Source organism: Mus musculus, chromosome 1 (assembly GCF_000001635.26).
Source record: "Mus musculus strain C57BL/6J chromosome 1, GRCm38.p6 C57BL/6J".
Taxonomy (NCBI): domain Eukaryota; kingdom Metazoa; phylum Chordata; class Mammalia; order Rodentia; family Muridae; genus Mus; species Mus musculus.
Window position 1 is genome coordinate 9,890,215 of NC_000067.6, and position 21,830 is coordinate 9,912,044.

Sequence of the window (21,830 nt, forward strand, 5' to 3'; positions counted from 1 at the left end):
TCTGAACTCTGGGCACCTGCACACACACACACATGCACACACCACAGACATTCACACATACATATATGCATACGTGCAGATACACACAAATAAATTAAGTCTTTTTTTAAAAGGTGCCCACTTAAGACATTGCTTTCTCTAAGAAATTTTTTTCCTAACCCACAAGCTTTGTAGATTGAGCCCTACTTTATAACTGCTATAGAACTGGACTGTGCTGTGCCTTGGTGTAATCAAGCCCCTCCCACAGCTTTCATATCTGTCCCCTGTGTAAGCAGGCCCCTCCCACAACTTTCACATCTGTCCCCTGTGTAAGCAGGCCCCTCCCACAACTTTCACATCTGTCCCCTGTGTAAGCAGGCCCCTCCCACAACTTTCACATCTGTCCCCTGTGTAAGCAGGCCCCTCCCACAGCTTTCACATCTGTCCCCCATGTAAGCAGGCCCCTCCCACAGCTTTCACATCTGTCCCCTGTGTAAGCAGGCCCCTCCCACAACTTTCACATCTGTCCCCTGTGTAAGCAGGCCCCTCCCACAACTTTCACATCTGTCCCCTGTGTAAGCAGGCCCCTCCCACAACTTTCACATCTGTCCCCTGTGTAAGCAGGCCCCTCCCACAACTTTCACATCTGTCCCCTGTGTAAGCAGGCCCCTCCCACAACTTTCACATCTGTCCCCTGTGTAAGCAAGCCCCTCCCACAGCTTTCACATCTGTCCTCTGTATAATCAGGCCCCTCCCACAGCTTTCACATCTGTCCCCCATGTAAACAGGCCCCTCCCACAACTTTCACATCTGTCCCCTGTGTAAGCAGACCCCTCCCACAACTTTCACATCTGTCCCCTGTGTAAGACTATGCTGACTTTTTATGATACTTTATTTCCACATTTTTATGCTCATCTTTGAAGACTCCATGAAATATTTAGGACAGGATTGTTAACCCTGTTTAACCTGTGGGAAACTGTGTGAAGGTGACATTCCCTATGTACAAGGAGCTGATTCTACATACCTGCCTTTCCAGAGCCTATGTCCAACATCAATATCAGATTAAAAACACTGAGTGACAAACGGACGTAGTTTCACCTTGTAAGATTCTTCAATGAATATTTAAATTTTTGTCATTTCTAAAAGAAACTTTTTTTAATATTCTAGCTTGAAATCCAGAATCATCCTTTTTTTGAGTCACTCAGCTGGACTGACCTCGTACAAAAAAAGATTCCACCTCCATTTAACCCTAATGTGGTAAGTGTGTGTCTTATGTCAAAGAGTGAAATCTAGAGCTTAGGTTCACTGTGATTTAAGAAATGGATCCCCACAGCCAACCTGAATGAAAGCAGCCAGGCCCCGAGTATCTGTGCACCCTCCCTGAGCGGTGTCTAGCTCAGTGGTGGAGGACGTGCCTAGCATTTCACAGAACCATGAAGAGAAGAAAGCAACAGAAACTTCAAGGTGACCAGTAAGACCACAGTTATTAAATATCTTCCTGCGTAGTAATTATGAGTGCTTCTTAAAGGTCAAAAGGATGGTCTTAGTAGGTGGAAGCTAGGGTAGCCATTACCATTTCTGTACATAGTAAACCAGCATCCAAGCGCAATTATTTCCTAACAAATGTGTGTATAGGTATAGTGTTGTATGTGCGTGTGTGTGTGTGTGTGTGTGTGTGTGCGCGGCGCGTGTGCGCGGCGCGTGCGCGCGGCGCGTGCGTATGCTGTGTATGCGCGTGTACCAGAGGTTGAAGTATCCTCCTCAGTCTTGCCCACTTTAGTTTTTGAGACAGGCTCTGTCACTAAACCCGAGCTGACTCATTTCAGCTAGGCAGCCTTGCCAGTTAGCTGCAGGGATCCAACTGTCTCTGACTTTCTGGTGCCAGGAGGACTCATGTGTAAACCCCGCTCAGATCGTGACTAAGTCCTGGAGATCTGAACTCGGGTCCTCATGCTTGCTTGCTAAATACTCTTATCAGTCCAACTGTATCCTTGGCCCTAAGCAAAGTCTTTTCCTGGGAATATAAGTTGTCCTAGCACTTTTAGAAAATAATAAGCTGGCCAGAGGCAGGCCTGGTCTACAGAGTGAGTTCCAGGACAGCCAGGGCTATACAGAGAAACTGTCTTGAAAAATCAAAAAAAGAAAAAGAAAGAAAATAATAAAAGTATTATTAAAATGTTCGTATTAGCTACCCTTGTTAGATCTACTGGTAGAGGCAGTTTACTAAAGGTATGTTTTTAAGCAAAAAGGTGATGAGAGGTGCATTAGAATTAGCCATGTGTAAAGTTTTAGAAAGCAACATAGATTGTTGATAGTCATCAGAAGGTTGGTAATGATGTTAGTAACCACTGACAGCCTTCTTCCTGGACTTACATATTTTGTGTTGGCTGTTACACATGACCTGCCCCTCAGATGAGCTGCAAACTCACTACGCTTATGCATGCCTCATTAGTGTATCTGTTTATAAATTAGCAGAGGATAGTCACAGACAGATGAAAAGTGACAACACCAATATGCAAATCTGGTGTGATTCCAGGGTTGCCCTGTGTTTGCATGGGTGTGCATGCACATTCCTGTGATGGACAGACCAAATCCTTGACGTCACTCCTTAGGCGTCACCATGTTGTTTTGTTTTATTTTATTTTGTGTTGTGAGACAAAGACTCTTACTGGCCTGAAACTAGGCTGGCTGACCAGTGAGCCCAGAAGCCTGACTGACTACGCCTTCCTGTGCTGGAATGGCACAAGTGTGACCAGGCCAACGTTTTTAAACCTGACCTCCAACTCATCTTCTCCTGGCTAAACAAATACTTCAGCAAGTGACCATCCCTCCCAGCCCCAAATCTCTTCATTTGTTGTTGCTGTGAAACTTAGGGGGATAAGGAAATTACTCTAGGAAGTAATGTTATTTTGTATACCCTGTCTTGGTTAAAGGTTAGACTCTGCATAATGACTGTGATATTTTACGCCATCTGACATAGCAATATTTGTACCCTGACTTGTTTTATGTAGTCCGGAATTGTTAGTTTGAGAAATGACTACTCTGTTAAGGACAGTTTTGTTCCTGATTTTCACTTTCAGGGTTAGGGAGGCTCAATCCTCATTCTTCACTGAAGAGGAAACAAGTGTATAGAGAAAAGGAAGTGATATAAAGGATTGCAACATTTCATACTCAAAAGTTGATGAAGGTTTCTGCTGTGTTCTTCATTAATTTGTGTCTGAGTGTTACTGAGCACATTGGCATAAGGGTTGCTGAAGCAGGTGCTCCTATCACTGGGATAAACTTCCAGATCTGAAATGATTTTAAATACTGTGTGTGTGTGTGTGTGTGTGTGTGTGTGTGTGTGTGTATGCGTATGCGCGCGCACGCGCGTGCATATTTAAGCACCACATGCTTAAGTATGCGCGCGCACGCGCGTGCATATTTAAGCACCACATGCTTCCATCCCTGGCCTCTGCTGAGACTATAAGAGGCCATTGGATCCCTGAAACTGAAGTTAAAGCTGATGTGAGCCATCTGATATAGATGCTGGGAACAAAACATGGATCCTCTACAATATTTTTTTTGAGATTTTATTTTCCTTTTTGTGTAAGTGTATGAGTATTTACCTGGATATGTATATGTGCACCAAGTGCATACAGTGTTCATGGAGACTAGAAGTGTCAAATCTCATGAGCCATCAGGTAGGTGCCAGGAATTGAATCCAGGTCCTTTATCCTCTAGAAGAGTAGCCAATGCTGTTCTCTCTCTCTCTCTCTCTCTCTCTCTCTCTCTCTCTCTCTCTCTCTCTCCCGTCCCCCGCCACACACACATACACACATCCATACATGTGGTGTGTGTGTATGCGCGTGTGGCTGGGCAGTGGTGGCGCATGCCTTTAATCCCAGCACTTGGAAGGCAGAGGCAGGCAGATTTCTGAGTTAGAGGCCAGCCTGGTCTACAAAGTGAGTTCCAGGACAGCTAGGGCTATACAGAGAAACCCTGTATCGAAAAACCAAATAATAATAATAGTAATAATAATAATAATATAATAATAATAATAATAATAATAAATTTTTAAAAAGATAGATTTTGATCATGTTTTTTCCTCCCCCAGTTTCTCTCAGATCCTACCCGCTTCCTCGCTTCCTACCCACCCAACTTTATGTTCTTTTGTCTAACAGTACACAATCAGTTGGGCATAATGATACATACCTTTAATTCCAGCACTCAGGAGACTGAGTTTGAGGCCAGCATGTTCTACAGAGAAAGTTCCCAAACAGCCAGGGCTACACAGAGAAACCCTGTGTCAAAAAAAAAAAAAAAATGAAAAAGAAGGGGCTGGTGAAATGGCTCAGTGGGTAAGAGCACTGACTGCTCTTCCGAAGGTCCTGAGTTCAAATCCCAGCAACCATGTAGTGGCTCACAACTACCCGTAATGAGATCTCACGCCCTCTTCTGGTGCATCTGAAGACAGCTACAGCGTACTTATGTATAATAATAAATAAATCTTAAAGAAAAGAAAAGCCACAAAAACAAAACAAAAAAACAAAGTACACATACACAATGGAACAAATGGAAATCAAAAGAAACCAAAGACCAACAAGACAAAAAAAGAAAAAAGAAAGAAAGAAAGAAAGAAAGAAAGAAAGAAAGAAAGAAAGAAGGAAAGAAAGAAAGAAAGAAAGGAAATCCAAAGTGAAAGGAGACAGAAAGCCTACAAAACACCATTGAATTCATTTTGTGTTGGGCATCTACTCCTGGGTATGGTGCCTTCCTGATGGGTGGTTAATATAACCAGAGAGACAGAGAGATTCCACTGGAGGAAACTGATTCTTTTCCCATTGCCAGTGGGTATCAAATGCAGATAGCTTCTTGGTTAGGGGTGGGAACCCATGTCCATTTCCCCCTCACTGACCTGGGACTTTATCTGGCTTGAACTTGTGTATGCTTTTTGCATGTGCATCAGTCCTGCTGTGTCTAGAAGACACTGTTTCTTTATACTCATCATGACCTCTGACCCTTAAGATCTTTCTGCCTCCTCTCCCACATATGTCGCTGTGCCTTCATAGGGAGGCTTTGATGAAGATATTTCATTTAGGACTGAGTGCTCCAAAGTATCTCACTCTGCACATTATCCAGTTGTGGGTTTCTTTGTTAGTTCCAGTCTACTGCAAGAAGAAGGTTCTCTAATGATGGATAAGAAAGGTACTGATCTATGATATAGTAGTATGACATTAGGACTCATTTTATTGCTGTATTCCTTTAGCAGAATAATAGTATTAGATTTCCCTCTATATAGTCTCAAGTTCTTAAGTTATACATAGTCGTCTCAAGTTCTTAGGTACAATATAGCCTCGAGTTCTTAGGTACTGTTGAGTTCTTAGGTACAATATAGCCTCGAGTTCTTAGGCACTATCTAGTCTCAAGTCTTAGGTACGATATAGTCTCAAGTTCTTGACACCTACTTCTTTAACTGGAATCATTTGTTTGGTTGATTGGTTAGTTTAGTTAGTTTGTAAAGACAGGGTTTCTCTATGTAGCCCTGGCAGTCCTGGAACTCACTCTGTAGACCAGGCTGGCCTCGAACTCAGAGATTCACTTTCCTGAGTACTGGGATTAAAGGAATGTTTTACCACCACCCAGCTTGGCACCTCCTTCTTTACATCAAGGAAATCATCTATGATTTTGTTAAAAAACATTTTCTGTATTTGGTCTGGGTTTATTCTGCTCCTCTATTTGTAGATTTGGTCTTGGTTTCCTGCATGTTTCTAGCTGGATTTTTTAAGGTTTAGCATTTCTTTGAGCTATCCCTTTTTTTCCTACCTTATCTTCAACTCCCGAGATTCTACATGTTTTGTACTACATTAATGTTGTGTGACGGCTTTCTTGGGGGAGACCAATAACACACTCACTCCAGATAGGAAACCTGTGACAGACCAAAGAACAAATGCCACCAAAGGCCAACTTGGTGAATCAATACGTTTTATTGGGGTTACTTAAAGGAGTATGGGCAAAGGATACTTATAGGAGCAGAAATTACTCAGATAGCTACATCACCAAAGCCCACCCCAGCACAGGTGACATCTCACAGAATCTGGGAACCTACACTGTACAGCCTGCATTCACTTCACAGGTTGGAGAGTGTCCCTTTCAGTGACTCAGTTGGTTAAACCTCTTCCGACCTGGGGACTGGTTTCTCCTTCTTCCAGGCAGTTTCTCTAGTCTCACAATCTTCTTTGCAGCTGGGAGCTAACTAATTTGATTAGCTTCAGGTAGTACCTTTCTGCTCAAGAGGTTTTCCTGTATGGTATTTCAATCTGGGAGTAAACCATTACACAACAGTTGGTAGGACTTAACCTCAGAGGTAAGTTTTGTTTGACTTCCTAAATTTTTTATATAGTTTTATTTCAGTTTAATCACTTTAGTGATTCTCCTTGTTAAATTATACTTTGATGTCTTGAGATGTTTTCATTATTTCATTCAACTATAGTTTTACAGACTTTATTAAGGGATTTATTCATAATCTCATATACCATTCATTTGATAATTCATACCTTTTTAAGACTTTTCATTTATTTTTTATTACTTTTTTTTGTAGTGCAGTTGTTACCCCCCTCCTGGTCTGCTCTCCCACAGCTCCTCATCCCATTCCTCTCCTCCTTCCCCGTCTCCAAGAGAATGTCCCCGGCCCCTACCCTGCCCGGCCTCCCCACTTCCTAGGCCTCAAGTCTCTTGAGGTTTAGGGACGTAATTTTGGTACAGAGACAGACATGTTGATCAGTGGGATAGGATGGAAGACCCAGAAATAAACCCACACACTTATGGACACTTGGTCTTTGACAAAGAAGCCAAAAATATACAATGGAAAAAAGAAAGCATCTTCAATAAATGGTGCTGGTCTAACTGGCAGTCAGTGTGTAAAAGGATGAAAATAGATACAAATTCATATCATTTTTAAGGCCCTTGAACATATTAATACTTGCCATTTTGAAGTCTGTGTCTTGTGCTTCAGCTATATTGCATTTCTCGGGGCCTACTGTGATAGGGTTACTGGATTCTGGTAGAGGCACTTTGTCTTGGCTGTTCGTGTTTTTATTTTTGTGTGGGGTGTAGGCATCTGGAGTTCAGTGTTTGAGGTGTTTCTTGGTGTCATTGTCTGTTCTTGTCTTTGTTGGGTAAGGGTTCTGTTCTATGGTTGCAGTTGCTTTCTCTGGACCCTGAGCAGGTGTGGTTGCTGTGGGGTTTCTGGCAGAGATTGCCTTTGCTAGACAGAGGATGGCAGAGAGGAATGGAAGTAGGCTTAGAGGAACAGCAGAGAGGGTTACAAGAAAGAGCCAAGCAGGGTCTGTACCAGAAGGTGGAGTCATCAGGGAATGGGTGTGGTGTGGGAAAAGGGACTCCTGCAGGCTGGTACAGAACTAAGAGTAAATACCGAAAGAGTACAGTGGGAGTCAGGAAAGTGAGACTCACCTACATGACTCCCAGTGCAGTGTGGCCCCAGGGTTCCTTGTGTTTCTGCTGATACAAAGGAATGGCCATGGGCTAGAGGAGAAGGCTGACGGAATGGATGGGAGAGCTGAGCTGGGACTACTAGCAGCTCTTACTCATTGAAGCATCTCTTCAGCACCTTTAAAATTCATCTTAAATTCCTCTTCATTCTAAAATCTTTAGTGCAATAGTTCCTAGAGTACTTTGTACTCCGAGGGAGATTTTCTAATATGGAAGAATTAAGCATTTCATGTCCGCGCCCTGTTGTCTGATTAATTTGTAGGTTTACAGGGCTAACTGATATCCTGGGGTTATTTTCTCTGCCCTGAGTCCCTATCTGTGTAAATCAGTTAAGCTTCTGTTCCTGGAGTGTAAAGGGTTTTGCTTCCCTGTAGAGCCTGGAGGTTTAGCATGGTGTTTACAGTCAGACCACTGGAGTTTATATCACAGTTCCTGTCTGTGGGAAAAGGTTCAGCGTCAGTCACGTTGAATGAGACACTCGAGAGGTGAGCGTTTGCTTTACGCCTCCTTTCTCAGCGGCTGCCCTCAGGCTTTACAGCTAAGGATGTCCTCACCGAGTGCTTCATGACTGCCTCTTAGGGCAAAGGTCCACCTTTCATGGCTTTCCCCAAAACAGCCTCCACTGCTCCATAAGAAAGCTTTACCCATCTAAACTTGAGGAAGTGAACAGTCGGGCTCAAAGTAAAATACTTTCCTGGAGCTCTCGCTAAGCCTTGCTTTGGCACATAGGGATGGTGATGTATAGAGGAGAAGGTATGTATGTATATGCATATGTATATGCATATGCAACTCTACTATGCTGCTCTTCCTTTCCCTTACCATCACTACTCTTCCTACTTAGCAGTAAAAAAACAAATCTCACCATGATAATAAAGGAGGAACAGAATAATAACGTAGGGGAAATCTAAACTTGCCGGGGGGAAATATGCAAAGTCATAAAGACACTTTGATGAACTACGTTAATGAAAAATGAATAATGGACTGAGTTAATGAAAGGAAGGTAAGGTGAATGATTTTGTGCTTTTGATGTTTTAGGCTGGACCAGATGATATCAGAAACTTTGATGCCGTCTTCACTGAAGAAACGGTTCCCTATTCAGTGTGTGTGTCTTCTGACTATTCCATCGTGAATGCCAGTGTTCTGGAGGCAGATGATGCATTTGTTGGTTTTTCTTACGCCCCTCCTTCGGAAGACTTATTTTTGTGAACACTTTGACATTCAGAAACCAATGAACAACCTCTAGCTTGCAGAAGAAATGGAAACACCTATTTGCGTGAATATATTCAACTATGTATAACAGTGCCTCATTTTTATATGTAATAGTGAAAACTAAGAAATACGTATTTTCTGCTGTATGCAAGAAATAGGGCATTTCAAAGAGCTAAGTTTTGAACTGAAATTTGTATTCTTGTTTATTAAGCTTATTTTTAAACAAAAATTTGAAGCTATTCTTAGCATTAACCTATTTTTAAAAATAACTTTTTGCTATTGACTGTTTTTTTTTTCCTGTTAAGTTTACACTAACACATCCAAGGTAGACTTTTACTAGTCTGTTACAGTTAAGATAAGATGTATTACTATCTTTATAATTCTATGACTTTTTTATCATAGCAGAACTATGCAGGTTGGTTTATGATGGTACAGGATGGTTTATGATGAAACCCTATCTTCCCATGATAAATCACTATTTGCTTAGTAGGATTAAAATGCAAGGGCAGATGAAGCACACTGGCTGCTAGTGGACGACTGCAGCCACTCACCTGCAGCCCCAGAAGACAAGGAAAAGGCAGGCATTTGCTTTGAAATGCTCAGTCCCCATCCATGCACCATTTTTTTCTCTAGAGGAAAAGAAAATATTTAATGGCCAGAATTTTTTAGAATTCCTAACGAACTGAGAAGTGTAATAAAATGCTACCAGATGTTTTTTTAAGGTGGTACCCACCATAATGTCTCTGTCACATATTTATATTACAAATGTTTTCTATTTATGTTCCTTTGACTCTTTGAAGGGTTAGTGTATTGTTGAGCAGGTCTAAACCTTGGTGTCTGGTTTTGCAAATAGCTATTTCAAAACTGCCTTCCTAATTGATTGTGTTTTTAAAATGACAGAAAAAAGTAGCCTTCTATAATGTTTACCTAGTTGTGAATTAAATAATAAAATGGCAAGTCTGGGTTGGTGTGAATGTGTGTCACCTACACATTCTAACAGAAGGTAACAATAAGTTAGCAGTGACATATTCAGTATTACTCATTTTGTAGTGCCAGGGATCAGACATGCACAAGGCCTCATGAATGCTAATAAGAGTTCTCCTTTTCTCTGAAGTACACACATGTCTCTTGGTGTCTTTATGTGTCTTAGAAATCGTCCAGAAAACTGTGAAATTACGTGTCAGTTAATTCCTGTGTTCATAATGGTAAAATGTGTTAGGCACAGAGAAGCTATTTTGAAAGGGTGCTTCTTGGGACTCCAGTTCCTGGAGGACAGTTTCCCAGGTCCTTTAGGGGACACTAGCATGAGCTTATTAGCTGCACTAAAAGCAAACATCCCTTGTACGTGTTACCTTGACAAATGAGAAGTATTTCTCGTCCATACCTTTTGGCTTAAATATGTTCAGCAGAATGGGACTAGACCGTGCTTCAGTTTGACAGGTAGTCTTTGAATGCATGCAGTACACTGGACCTCCCTCACAGGTGAGATGTTACGTCTACACTGTACTATAATTTGATCCAGGGTACTGCTCTACTTTAATACAGAGTTACTTGTTGATTATAAATCAAGACAAAAATTGTACATACATGATTTTTATTCTAATATCCCTTAATTAAATTGCCAAAAATTAAAGTGCAATATTGTATTTTTAAGAACACATTTTAGATTTTTGTTGTTTCTTGGATCACATAAAATTAGGAAAAGATTAATGATCGACATCTAATTTCTATTGTTATTTTAAATTTAATTAGTAATGGTTATAGTAGTAACTACTCAAATGAGTTATTTTTGTGTGGGAAAAAGGTATACAACTTTGTGAAAATACTTAAGTAGAATGAATTACCAAGTTATTTTATACTGACAAATATATGGGTTGGGAAAAAATTCTAATTTTCAAGTTTAATTTTTCTCCTAAACTGTTAAGTCTTTTATTAAATATATGCCTTTTGAACAGTTGGACTATTTCATGCTAACTACCAAAATAATCTCCAAGGTTGTTTAGGAAGTCAGCTCTCTGCCTGTTGGTTTTGGTTTTAGAGATACCTCTCAATGTGGCCCAGCCTGGCTTCAAACGCCGGATCTTCTTACCATAGCGTCCTCAACCTAGGATTACGGCTTGTTATTTACAACTTGTTGAAGTCGTTTTTTTAGCCATTGACCTCTAAAGGTAATAGTTACTTCCTTGCTTTGTCACAGACTACAGGGTGAGTAGAGGTTTGTTTTTTAGGAAGAGCCTCTTTAGAGCTGGGGTTTCCTGCTGGAGCCTGGTAAGGTGGTAGAAGAGGCTTTTAGTTTCCTCCGGGGCTATCTCCAGTAACCACCTCGTGGCACACACAGCCTGTGGTTCCAGCAAGCACATGGTGCACATACATGCAGAGACTCACATATACACACAAAAGGAAAGTAAGCACATTTTTTTCAAGTATTTGGGCTCTTTGCTACTTTCCATATGTACTCAATTGATACTAGGAAAAATTGTTCTCAGCTTCAGTGATAGAATTCCAGTTAAAGATCTGTTGTGTTTATTTCACATTTTTAGTATGGCAACTTGTGTCACTGTTCATTTGCAATCTTTTAAACACATCTTAGTGTGTGGTCGGGCCTACATACAAATCATCTTTCAGGATGGGCACGATGGCTCACCAGGACACTTGCCACCAACGCTGATTACCAGAGTTCAATCCCTGAGACCCACATAGTAGAAGAGAACCAGCATCCATAAATTGTCCTCTGACCACTGTGGGCACCCTCATACACAAATGTAATTTTTGGAAACTTTTTTTGTATTTTTTTGTTTGTTTGCTTTCCGAGACAGGGTTTCTCTGTATAGCCCCGACTGTCCTGGAACTCACTCTGTAGACCATGCTGGCCTCGAACTCAGAAATCTGTCTGCCTCTGCCTCCCAAGTGCTGGGATTAAAGGCGTGCGCCACCACTGCCCGGCTACATTCTTTGGTTCTTAAATGTCTAGTTTTTCACACAGTAAATGAACTGAGAAAGAAAAAAAAATGCTGTGCTGTGTTCAGATACACGTTTTGAAAATTTAATCAGAAGCTGCCCCTGCTAGGGAGTCACAATGGGCAGCAAGATGGCTTCTGCCACCAGGGTCGTGCAGGTAGTGAAGCCACACGCTCCCTAACAGAAGAGACAAACCTAAACTCAGAGTCTCCGAAGCTCTGGGGTCTGCGCTCCCCTCCCACTCCTCTGTCGTTTCACAGCATTCTAAAGGAAGTATGTCCCCAGATTTACTGATGCACCAGGGGCCCCCAGACACTGCAGAAATGATAAAAATCATTACCTCAGAAATACAGAAGAAATCCTGTAACTCAACAGGAAATGGAATTTATCCAGCGTGGGGGTCCAGAGTGATCATGTGGCTGCTGCTTGTCACCAGACAGAAGAATTAGCTTTGCAATAAAGGACTTCCACAAAGTCAAATGAAAAGTCATACATTAAACAACCTTAATAAATATTCTGTAAGCAGAATGAAGTATAGAAACCCCAGGTGGTCACTTGTATCTCCTACGTTGTGTATCTTGCTCAGCTGCCCCACAAGCTGACCTGTACACTTATTAAAGTCTACATTTTTAAATGCTAGCCTGTTAACTTAATCTTGATTATGAAATGTTCCCAGAGATGAGCTATTAAAAGCACATAGTATCTAAAGAAAAAGAAAATTTAACCAAAGTTGCAGCAGTGGAGAATAAATTGTTGGTACACATGCCATTCTATAACAGTTAAGTGGTCAAAGAATCTCCCACGTAAAAGGTAGATAGTTTTTACATGTGTTTAGCTACAATAAAAATGTTAAACCTGCTCACTCAATGAACCAGACACACTTGATGATTTTATAAATCCTGTATTCAAAAGTAACATCTCAATTTTTATCATAAATTCTCTTTTGTAGGAATGTATTTCATGGGTTCATGGTTTCTCACACCTACTATACTTTGAGCAGTTAATGATAAAGATAGGTGCTACTTTAGTTTTGGTTAAATATTTGTGGGAAAGTACAATGAAGTATCAACTCCCTGTTCTGTTTTAATAGTTAACTCGTGGAGCGCAGAAGGCTGAGTTACACAGTACTGTCACACCACACAGCCAGCCAGCTGCAGTCTCCTCTGGAGTTTTTCAGTTCTTTTTACATAGTAAAAAAAAAAAAAAAAAAAAAAAAAAAAGCCTTGCTGTGTTAGGTTTTTCTGTGATCCAGTGGTAGGCATGAATCATTCAAAATTTAAAGCTTATAGGCTGGCAGGATGATTTACCAGTCACATTGCCACCAAATCTGATGAGCTGAGTTTAACACCCAGGACTTCCATGATGAAAGAGACGTGACACCCACAGGTTCTCCTGTGACACCCACATGTCACAGCATGGCTTGGTGGTGGACTGCCTAATATCCCTGAGGCCCTGGGTTCAATGCCGTGTGTGTGTGTGTGTGTGTGTGTGTGTGTGTGTGTGTGTGTGTGTGTACACCACATGTATGCAGATGTCATCAGAGAAGAGAAGACTCCAGTCTCCTGAGGCTGGAGATGTAGGTGCTTGTAAACCACCTGACATGGATGCTGGATGCTGAGCTCTGGTCCTCGAGAAGAGCAGCAAAGGCTCTTAGCCACTGAGCCATCTCTCTAGCCCTGGTTGGTAATCTTAATTGAGAACATTTATCTCAAGTCCAGGGGAAGAAGAATCTGAGGTACATTTTGATGGATGGTACAGTAGCTAGATGATTTCACCCACTACCGAGACTTTATACATTTATATTTATTCTTGGAGAATTTCATACATGTATACAATGTATTTTGCCTTATCTGTACCTCACCCTGGTCTCCTCCCACCCCAAACTTGCCCCACAACAGATATGTTCCTCTCCCAGCTTCATGTCTTTTTAAAAATAACCCACTGAGTCCAGCTAATAGAACAAATACATGATCTTTACATTTTGATCCAATCCATGAATGTCTTTTGATTGAGACTGTTAGTGTTCAGTTATTATTAAGGGCTGTATATTGATCCCTAACATGTTGTTGATTTTGTAGTGCTTGGTATTTTTCCTCTTCTTTTGCTTAACTATTATTCTAGCATGGCTCCCCCTCCCCCACCCTGAGGCTACAGAGGTGCACATTTTTCTCTTTGGTCAGTAAGATTTGATGTATATTCTGCTGAGCTGGCTTAGTGGACATAGTCCCTTTAGCCTACTTCTGTGAGAAAGAACTTTGCTGAATCGGTTACTTTTCTGTTTCTCTAACAGAAGACTGTGAGCCAAGGCACCTTACAGAAGAATTTATTTTGTCTCACCATTCCAGAGAGAGGGTCCATAGCAGTGTGGAACGTAGGAATGGGAAGATGGCTGGCCACATTTTCAGTTGCACACAGCAGAGAGGGAGCTGCCAGGAGAGCAAGGCTGTAGACCTCAAAGCTCACACCCAATGATGCATTTCCTCCAGCAGGGCTGTGCTTCCTAAACATTCCAGATCTCACCAGACAGGACTGCCAGATGACAACCAAGTAGTGTCCACATACATGCACCTACTGCCGCCGCAGCATCTGTCCAGGCCCTCCTGGTTCTTAAAAGTTCATGAATAATCTGCTGTTATTCTGATGGGCCTACCTTTATCTATTACAGGCTTAACATTTCTCTTGGTACATTGTATATACTCGTTCTTTTTACTTGGGGTTTTAGTTTTCACGTACTGAGGGGAGGCTGTTAATACCGTTATTTAGGAGTCCTAAGTGCCTCCTCTATTTGGATTGGCTTTTTTCTTTTCTCTAATGATGATTTCAGTTGTCTTGAAAATGTTTTTTGTGCCTTTAGATTGAGGTGATTCTTTTTTTATGCTTATAACCACAGATTTAGTCTTTCCGGTATCACATATATCTTGAGATTCTCATTGGAACCTTTTTATTATTTTATCTCTGTCTTTGTTGGATTGTTCTGTTTCCTCCATCTTGTCTTCAAGCTCAGATATACTGTCCTCTCTTTGATCTGTTCTTTTGCTGAGACATCCTATGTGTTTTTTTTCCAGCATTTCAGGTAAGTTTCTCTTTGTTTAATTCTCCTTTCATATTATCCCTTGTCTTCCTTATTTCATTCTGTGTCTTTGAACATACTTAGAACTGTATTTTGAGTTCTCTGGGACTTCATCTAACTCTTCTCACTAGATGGCATAGGATTTATTTATGTGTATTTGTGAGCCTAAGTGAGTGAATGTCCTACCACATACGTGCAGTAGCCTACAGAAGGCATCACATCTATGGAACTGGAGTTTCAGGTAGTTGTGACCCATCATATGGGTGCTACAAACCAACCCTGTGTTCTCTGAAAGAGCTTCATCATCTCTCTATCCCCCAGGTTGAGTATTTTTGATGATCAGGTAGGAATTAAATATGGTATAATTGAGTTCAGAAAATAATTTCTTAGTCCAGGTGCTCAAAATACCAGATATAAGCTCTGTGTTATTCCCTGAGTGGAATATTAACCGGGAGAACAGTCATGGGTGTCTTTTATTACCACTGTACAGTGTCAAACTAGTCAATAGCAATGGCCCCTTGACTTCAGTAACTGTTGGAAGATAAACAAGGATGCTATGTAGTAGACTCAAACTATAGTTACTAAGATTAAAAGTGAAAGAGAGGGCTGGAGAGATGGCTCAGTGGTTAAGAGCACTGACTGCTCCTCTGAAGGTTCTGAGTTCAAATCCCAGCAACCACATGGTAGCTCACAACCATCTGTAATAAGATCTGATGCCCTCTTCTTCTGGAGTGTCTGAAGACAGCTACCATGTACTTACATATAGTAAATAAATAAATCTTAAAAAAAAAAAAGAAAGTGAAAGAGAAGTAGGGTGCATAAGAAAAAAGGTTAAGTACTAATCTGATTGGGAAAATCATTCAAACAAAATAACTGGGAAGGGAGAGTTGGGGTGCATTAGGGTCCACAGATTTAGATAGTGTTAAATTTATGGAAAGTTACAATTAAGGGAATGGGTAACCATGAGAGAAAGAAAACAAGGGGTGTGTATATGGCTGAAGACTAAGACCTGACTGAAGACTAATCCTGAAACAACTGATACACAAGCACAGCCATTGTGATCCTTATGTGGAAAAGAGGAAATCAAAATAAAGTAAGAAAAAATACTTACAAAGTGAACTGGCCACTCTGTTATACCCAGTTGCAATGTGACATTTCCAGATCCCTCTGGCTCCAGCAGGTTCCACATGATGCCGGGGGGGGGGGGGGGGGGGGCGGCAAGTAGAAACCATTGGTCTCTGCAGCCTGGTGTCTCTGGGGTTCTGGTATATGGTGAAGGGGTATTGGAAGTTCATTCCTGGCAGTTCCCTCAGACCTCCACCTCTTTTGGTCCTATATGTCCTCCCCTAGAGTCTTTCCTCACCTACTTTCATCTTCTGATTAATTCTTTTGTGGACAGAGATGCCTGTGACATTCTGAGGAGTTGCATTCAGGTATGAGAATATCTAAGCAAAGGAGAGAAAAGATCCTTAATTTCCCTACTTGAGAAGCTCCACAGCAGACTTCATTCCTTGGGGTCTGTCTCACTATCCAGAATTATAGCACACATGCACTCCCTAGTCAAAACTGGTGGTGAGAGTTTTCAGTGTGTGTTGGAATGGGAGATTGGGAAAATCCCAGGCTGCCCATGGCTCTTGTCCATCGTGTAACACATAGCAAACAGAAGCAACTTAAGAGTGACTTTGGATTTGCTCAGTTTGAGGGAACGGTCCGTTCTGGCAGGAGACGAGCATGCTACAACTATAGTGGCCAAAGTGCCAAGCAGTTGGTTACATTGGGTCTTCAGTCAGGAATCAAAGATAAAAGCTGATATTTCATGAGTTCCCTCTTGTGAGTCCAAGATCTCCGTCCACAGGGTGCTGCACCACATTTAGGGCAGATCTCCCCTTCTTAAGCCTCTCTGGGAAAGTTCTCACAGATCCACGAAGATTCATGTTTCCCTGGTGACTTCAAATCCCATCCACTTAACAGTCAAGATGGATCACTACCCAGGCCCTTCCACAGGGGCCATAAGAATACAAAATAATGTATAATGACTGTTGTGATTCCTAGTGACATGAAAGCAGCAGTGGGTGCAAGCCCTGTATTGTCAGTGTGTGAGCTGTGCATGTGTCACATTGTGATATGACATGTGACACATTGTGCATGTGTCAGCTGTCATTGACTGCTGGAGTCATGACTTTAATTGCTTTGCTTTTCACTTAGATTTAAACATCAACAACAAAAACTGTCCTTCAAATTTGGAATCAAAGTGTCAAAAGGCCGTGTTGTCATGTTTACTAAGTCAGCAAACAACCAGAGTCAACACAAAAATGCAAAAGGGAAAACGTGCTGGTACATGTGGCTACAGCTGTGGGGCAATATGTTACATAGTATTTCTTAACTGAAACCTTTACCCCTGAAGAGGAAGAAGGCCTACTTTGCCAAGTAGTACACTTGAGCTAGTCCAAATTTTAGTGCTTTTGTTGTTTGGTAAAGCTTCTATGATCTTTAATTCTTATACTATAGAATTCATCCATTTTAAAATGCCTGATATAGTGAAATGTACCTATAAGTACCTAAATATACTTGAAAGCTGAGGCAAAATTGTGAATTGAAGACTTGCCTATGCTATGAACTGAGTTCACAGCCAGCCTGGACTACAAGGTATATGTAAGGCTATCCTGGGTTATAGTAGAAAGACCCTGTCTCAAAATCAACAAATGACAGACTTTCTTCAGAATTTATTCAACTTTAGGATATCTCCATTACCTCACAAACAACCGATAGGGCCTGGAGGTTCAGTGTCAGTTCCCAGCACCAAGAAAAGAATCCATGGAATGGAATACTACAAATGAAGACCATTCTAACATCCTACAACATGGATGAGCCTTAAGGACATTTTATGAAGTAGAATAAAAGGCACAAGACAATAAATGCTGTATTTGTTCCATTTATGAGTTCTGGAGTAGCTAATTTTAAAGACAGAATGGTTATTGCCAGGAACTTAGGGAATCACTAAATGGTACAAAGTTAGGGGAAGATAATTATGTACTGGAAACAGTGTTACAGTTCTATGACATTCAGCTTCCACTCAAGAATGGCTAAAATGGTACATTTTGTTATGTGTATTTTACTACATTTTAGGGGGGAAGTCCCCTACTCATTATCAATCACTTTTCACTGCTTTACCAAGCCCTAGGTAATCATAAATTTGTATTCATGTTTGCCTATCCTATTTCATACATGAATGGCAACATACAACATATGACTTTGTGCCTTTCCTCTTGCACAGTGCACTCAAAAGCCATAGTATTGTGCTATCCCTTAATTCTCTTTTTAATTCAAGGGAATATAGTGTTGTTTTGTGTTGCTATACCACAGCTGTTTGACGCTAGTTGGAAGTCAAGACATTCACTTCGGGGCAATTTTGAGTAATAGTATGAATTTACATATACAAGATTTTCTGTGGATGCATATTTTCAATTCTCTTGGAATTAGCCGTTTGAGAGGCTACCACAGTTTCCGAAGTTTACGACGCTATTTCGCATTTCCACCAGCAGAAATTGAAATTTTTTTCATACAGATATTGTCTTGGATTAGATAACAGCAAAAGCAAAAGAATCTCCATCTCTTTGCCTTGCGGGAGCAAACAGCACTATATAGGTGAGACTGGTTGCCCTGGTGACAGAAGGGCTGCGGTCCCGGCAGACCCCGCGCGCGCCCGACAGTTGGGAGAGTGCGCGTGCGCAGGAGGCCCTCTGTAGCCCACGCGGGTCCTGCAGTGCAGGTGAGTCTTATTCCAGAGGTGGCAACATAGCCAGGTCGAAGGCACTGGAGTCTCCTGAGGAGCTGCAGGGCCGGCGAGCCAAGCGGGTTCTCTCTAGTGGCTGAGTCCTGAGGTGTTTGGGCCTTGGTCTCCGCATCTCCTCAGGGTTCCCTCAGCGCTGACAGAAGGGAAAACTTGGATTATTCCGGTGGCCTGTTCTGTGTCCTTTTCTCCTCATAATCCCCTACTTGCAAATGCGTTCATCCCCAAGACTGTCTGTCTGTCAGTCCGTATGTCCGTCCTGGAACTTGCTCTGTAGACCAGGCTGACCTCAAACCCAGAGATGCTCCTGCCTCTCTGCCTGCTGAGTGGCGCGTGCCACTTCTGCCCAGCATGACAATTTTGGGCAGACAGTTGGGCTCTATGCCCATCTTTTGAAGGCCCTGAACTCCAGACTCAACTTCTTGTGTCCTTTCCTGCCTAGCTGACTTTCAAGAGTCTGCGGCACACGCACCTGATAAATGAAAATTCACTTGTTTGGCGGTGCTGTGATGAAGCCCAGCCTTGGACATAACAAACCTTGATTTCTAGACAGGGCTTTGTTATGCAACTCAGACTACCCTAGAGCTCATTATGTAGCCCACGGCTACAAAGACTACCGTTTTGTTTTGTTTTGTTTTGCTTTTCGAGACTTGGTTTCTTTGCAGAGCCCTTCCCATCATGGAGCTCACAGCGATATCCCTGCCTCTGCCTCCTGAGTGCTGGGATCAAGGCTGTGTGCTACCACCTATCTGCTAGAGACTAACTTTGAACTCAGTCTGCCCAACCTACTGAATGTCTGCAACCATGACCTGGCCTCGACTGAATTTTTTCCTCTCTGTGTGGTACAGGTTGGTCATGAAGCCCAGAATTAGAGTCTTTAAAATTCTAGAATTATCTCCTCCATTCCGTTTTGTTTCAAATACCCTGGGCTGGTCCATCCATCTCTTAGAAATACAACACTAGTTGAAAACTGATAATTGGCTGTTTAGTTTCAAAGCATTCTTCACACAGGCAACATGAAGGAGCTAATTTCCAAAATATATTTTTTTTAAAAAAAAAGGACGATTCTGTTTTCAAAAACTTTGTAAACTTCTCTTTCCTTATATAATTATTTTGCACTTCAAAAACTTATTCTAAATTTACACAACCATTTCACTCAATGTCATCCAACTTCAGAAACCTGTTTTTGTTCTTGGTGGTGGTGGTGGTTTGGTTTTGAGACACAGATTCAATGGCTATCCTCCATCTGCAGACCAGGCTAGCCTAGACTTCAGGGACCTGGGTGCCTCTGCTTCCTGATCATTGGCATTAAATGTGTCCATGAGCATACCTAGCAAAAAGCTGATATTATAACAATGTCAACCTTCAAAATTATTAATTTTGACCCCGATATAATAACAAAAGGGTAGCCACTTACTTTTCTGTGCAAAGTATCCTGAACTATAGGTACTGGGTGGATAAAATCAGTGATATATGACTCCTAATGGGGGTGTTAGCCGGTATCTTTGGAAAACTCTCCCATTATAGAAATATTCACCTACTAAAACCAAAATGTATGTATGTATGTATGTATGTATGTATGTATTTATTTATTTATTTAGGTGGTGCTGGGATTGAGCCCAGCCTTGTGCATGCTGGTCAAGCAAGCTAGAATAGCATTATTGTACTTAGAGCCACACAAAAATAAACTCACTTTATCCCTTTGAAGTGGAATGCATGGCTTCCTTGTTACCTTCTGTCATCAACCAAGAGTCCAAAGCAGTAGAAAAATACATGATAATGAGCCCAAATTTATGAAGCTTTTCACTTATCATGTTCTGTGGCCACTAACCTGTTCATATTCCTATTACAAGTTATCATACAGTTGTTCGCATAGCTGATTTACACGCTTTGCTCTTTAAAGTATAGACACTGTGTTTTGCTCATCTTTGCATTACTGGTGCCTAAGGAAAGTGAGCTAGCCAATAAATTATAGATAATAATATTTGATAATGTTTCAATAATGTGTTAGTCATTATTTCTGGCCTCTCTAAGTTGGATTTCTTAAACACAGGGTCCAATCTTAATCATACCATTCCTAACAATATCACAATGATCGCATGACATATCTTGTTTCTAATATTTTCTGCTCAAGTGAACATTTTATATTCCCCTCTCCACCTCTACAGTATAATGTTCTATGTTTGACACTGGCAAAGATTTAAAATGGAAAGAGGGCTTAATTGTTTAATACCTTTGTCTTTGTCAGCTAAAGATATTGAGGCAAGAGAGGTCAACCAATATCCCCAACAAATGCTGGGCCAAGAACCATTTCTCAGGTTTTTCAATTTAGTGCTCATAGGACCACATTTACTTTTTTCTTTGTGTGTGTGTGTGTGTGTGTGTGTGTGTGTCCGAGAGCAGCGAGCAGGGAGGTGGGGCAATCAAAGGACAACTTGGTGAAGTTGATTTCTTCTTCCACTATGTGGGTCCCAGGGGTCAAACTCACTCATGAGACTTGGCTTCTTTATCCAATGAGCCATCTTGCTATCCCAAACTGGATTGATGAGACAGTTTATATGACTTTCATCCTTCAGCCTATGCTTACATCGGGACTATCATCATTTAAAATTATTAGTTTCAGGTTGCATTTTTAGGAGTGCCTGCCCTAGAGAGACATTTTGAGCATCCTGCTAAGTGTGATTAAAGTGTGATATGGGGATGGAGGTGTGACTCACTGGTACATGACCCTGGGTTCAATCAATGGCTAGGTTTCTCTTTCAATTAGTTGCATCCTCAATTTTATGGTTTTGTTGTTGTTGTTTATTTTATTTATTTATCTATTTATTTATTTTTGGTTTTTCGAGACAGGGTCAATTTTATGTTTTAATGATTTGTAAGTTTTCTTAGTGGTCTTCAAAAGTAAACTTTATTTTGTTCCTCATTCTTTATATGAGTCTCATCACTTTAATCTTTACCACCAGCTGTGGTTAATGTTCTAATAATAGAGATTACCAACAAGGAGAAAATGGAGACTCTTCAGATGAAAGAGGCAGCCCTTGTCTATCTTGACAGAAGTGGAGGCCTCCAAAAGTTTATAGACGACTGCAAGTCCTACAATGGTATGTCAGTGAGGGGGTGAGCAATGGTGTGTCAGTCAGGAACCCTCAGACAAGTGTGCACACAATCATCCTGTTATTCACACTTATATCTTCACAGATTCAAAGCAGAGTTATGCTGTCTATCGGTTCAGTATTCTAATAGACCCCTGTGACGTTGTTGAATTAGATGCTGACCTTGGAAATCACATTTTACACCATCCCTTAAAAGCTGCTCGAGTTTTTCAATCAGTAA

At 41.3% G+C, this 21,830-nt stretch overlaps 2 protein-coding genes and 1 pseudogene across 7 annotated transcripts in view; all 3 read left to right on the plus strand.

Annotated features, from left to right (window-relative positions):
• Sgk3 (serum/glucocorticoid regulated kinase 3) overlaps positions 1-12,356 on the plus strand; it is a 104,441-nt gene extending 92,085 nt beyond the window's left edge. For all 3 annotated transcript variants that reach the window (NM_133220.2, NM_177547.3, NM_001037759.1), the window contains 2 exons: positions 1,147-1,236; positions 8,506-12,356. In NM_133220.2, the coding sequence (NP_573483.1) occupies positions 1,147-1,236; positions 8,506-8,676 (261 nt within the window). In that variant the 3' untranslated portion in view covers positions 8,677-12,356. The remainder of the gene's footprint in view (positions 1-1,146; positions 1,237-8,505) is intronic.
• On the plus strand, positions 11,730-12,344 carry Gm2352 (predicted gene 2352; annotated as a pseudogene).
• Positions 15,943-21,830, plus strand: part of Mcmdc2 (minichromosome maintenance domain containing 2) — a 37,450-nt gene continuing 31,562 nt past the window's right edge. The window contains exons 1-3 of one of the 4 annotated variants that reach the window (XM_011238376.2): positions 15,952-19,345; positions 21,461-21,598; positions 21,696-21,826. In XM_011238376.2, the coding sequence (XP_011236678.1) occupies positions 21,505-21,598; positions 21,696-21,826 (225 nt within the window). In that variant the 5' untranslated portion in view covers positions 15,952-19,345; positions 21,461-21,504. Of the gene's footprint in view, positions 21,599-21,695; positions 21,827-21,830 lie in introns of all 4 variants that reach the window. The other 3 variants (NM_177722.3, XM_017320486.2, XR_001784301.1) reach the window with 3 other exon arrangements.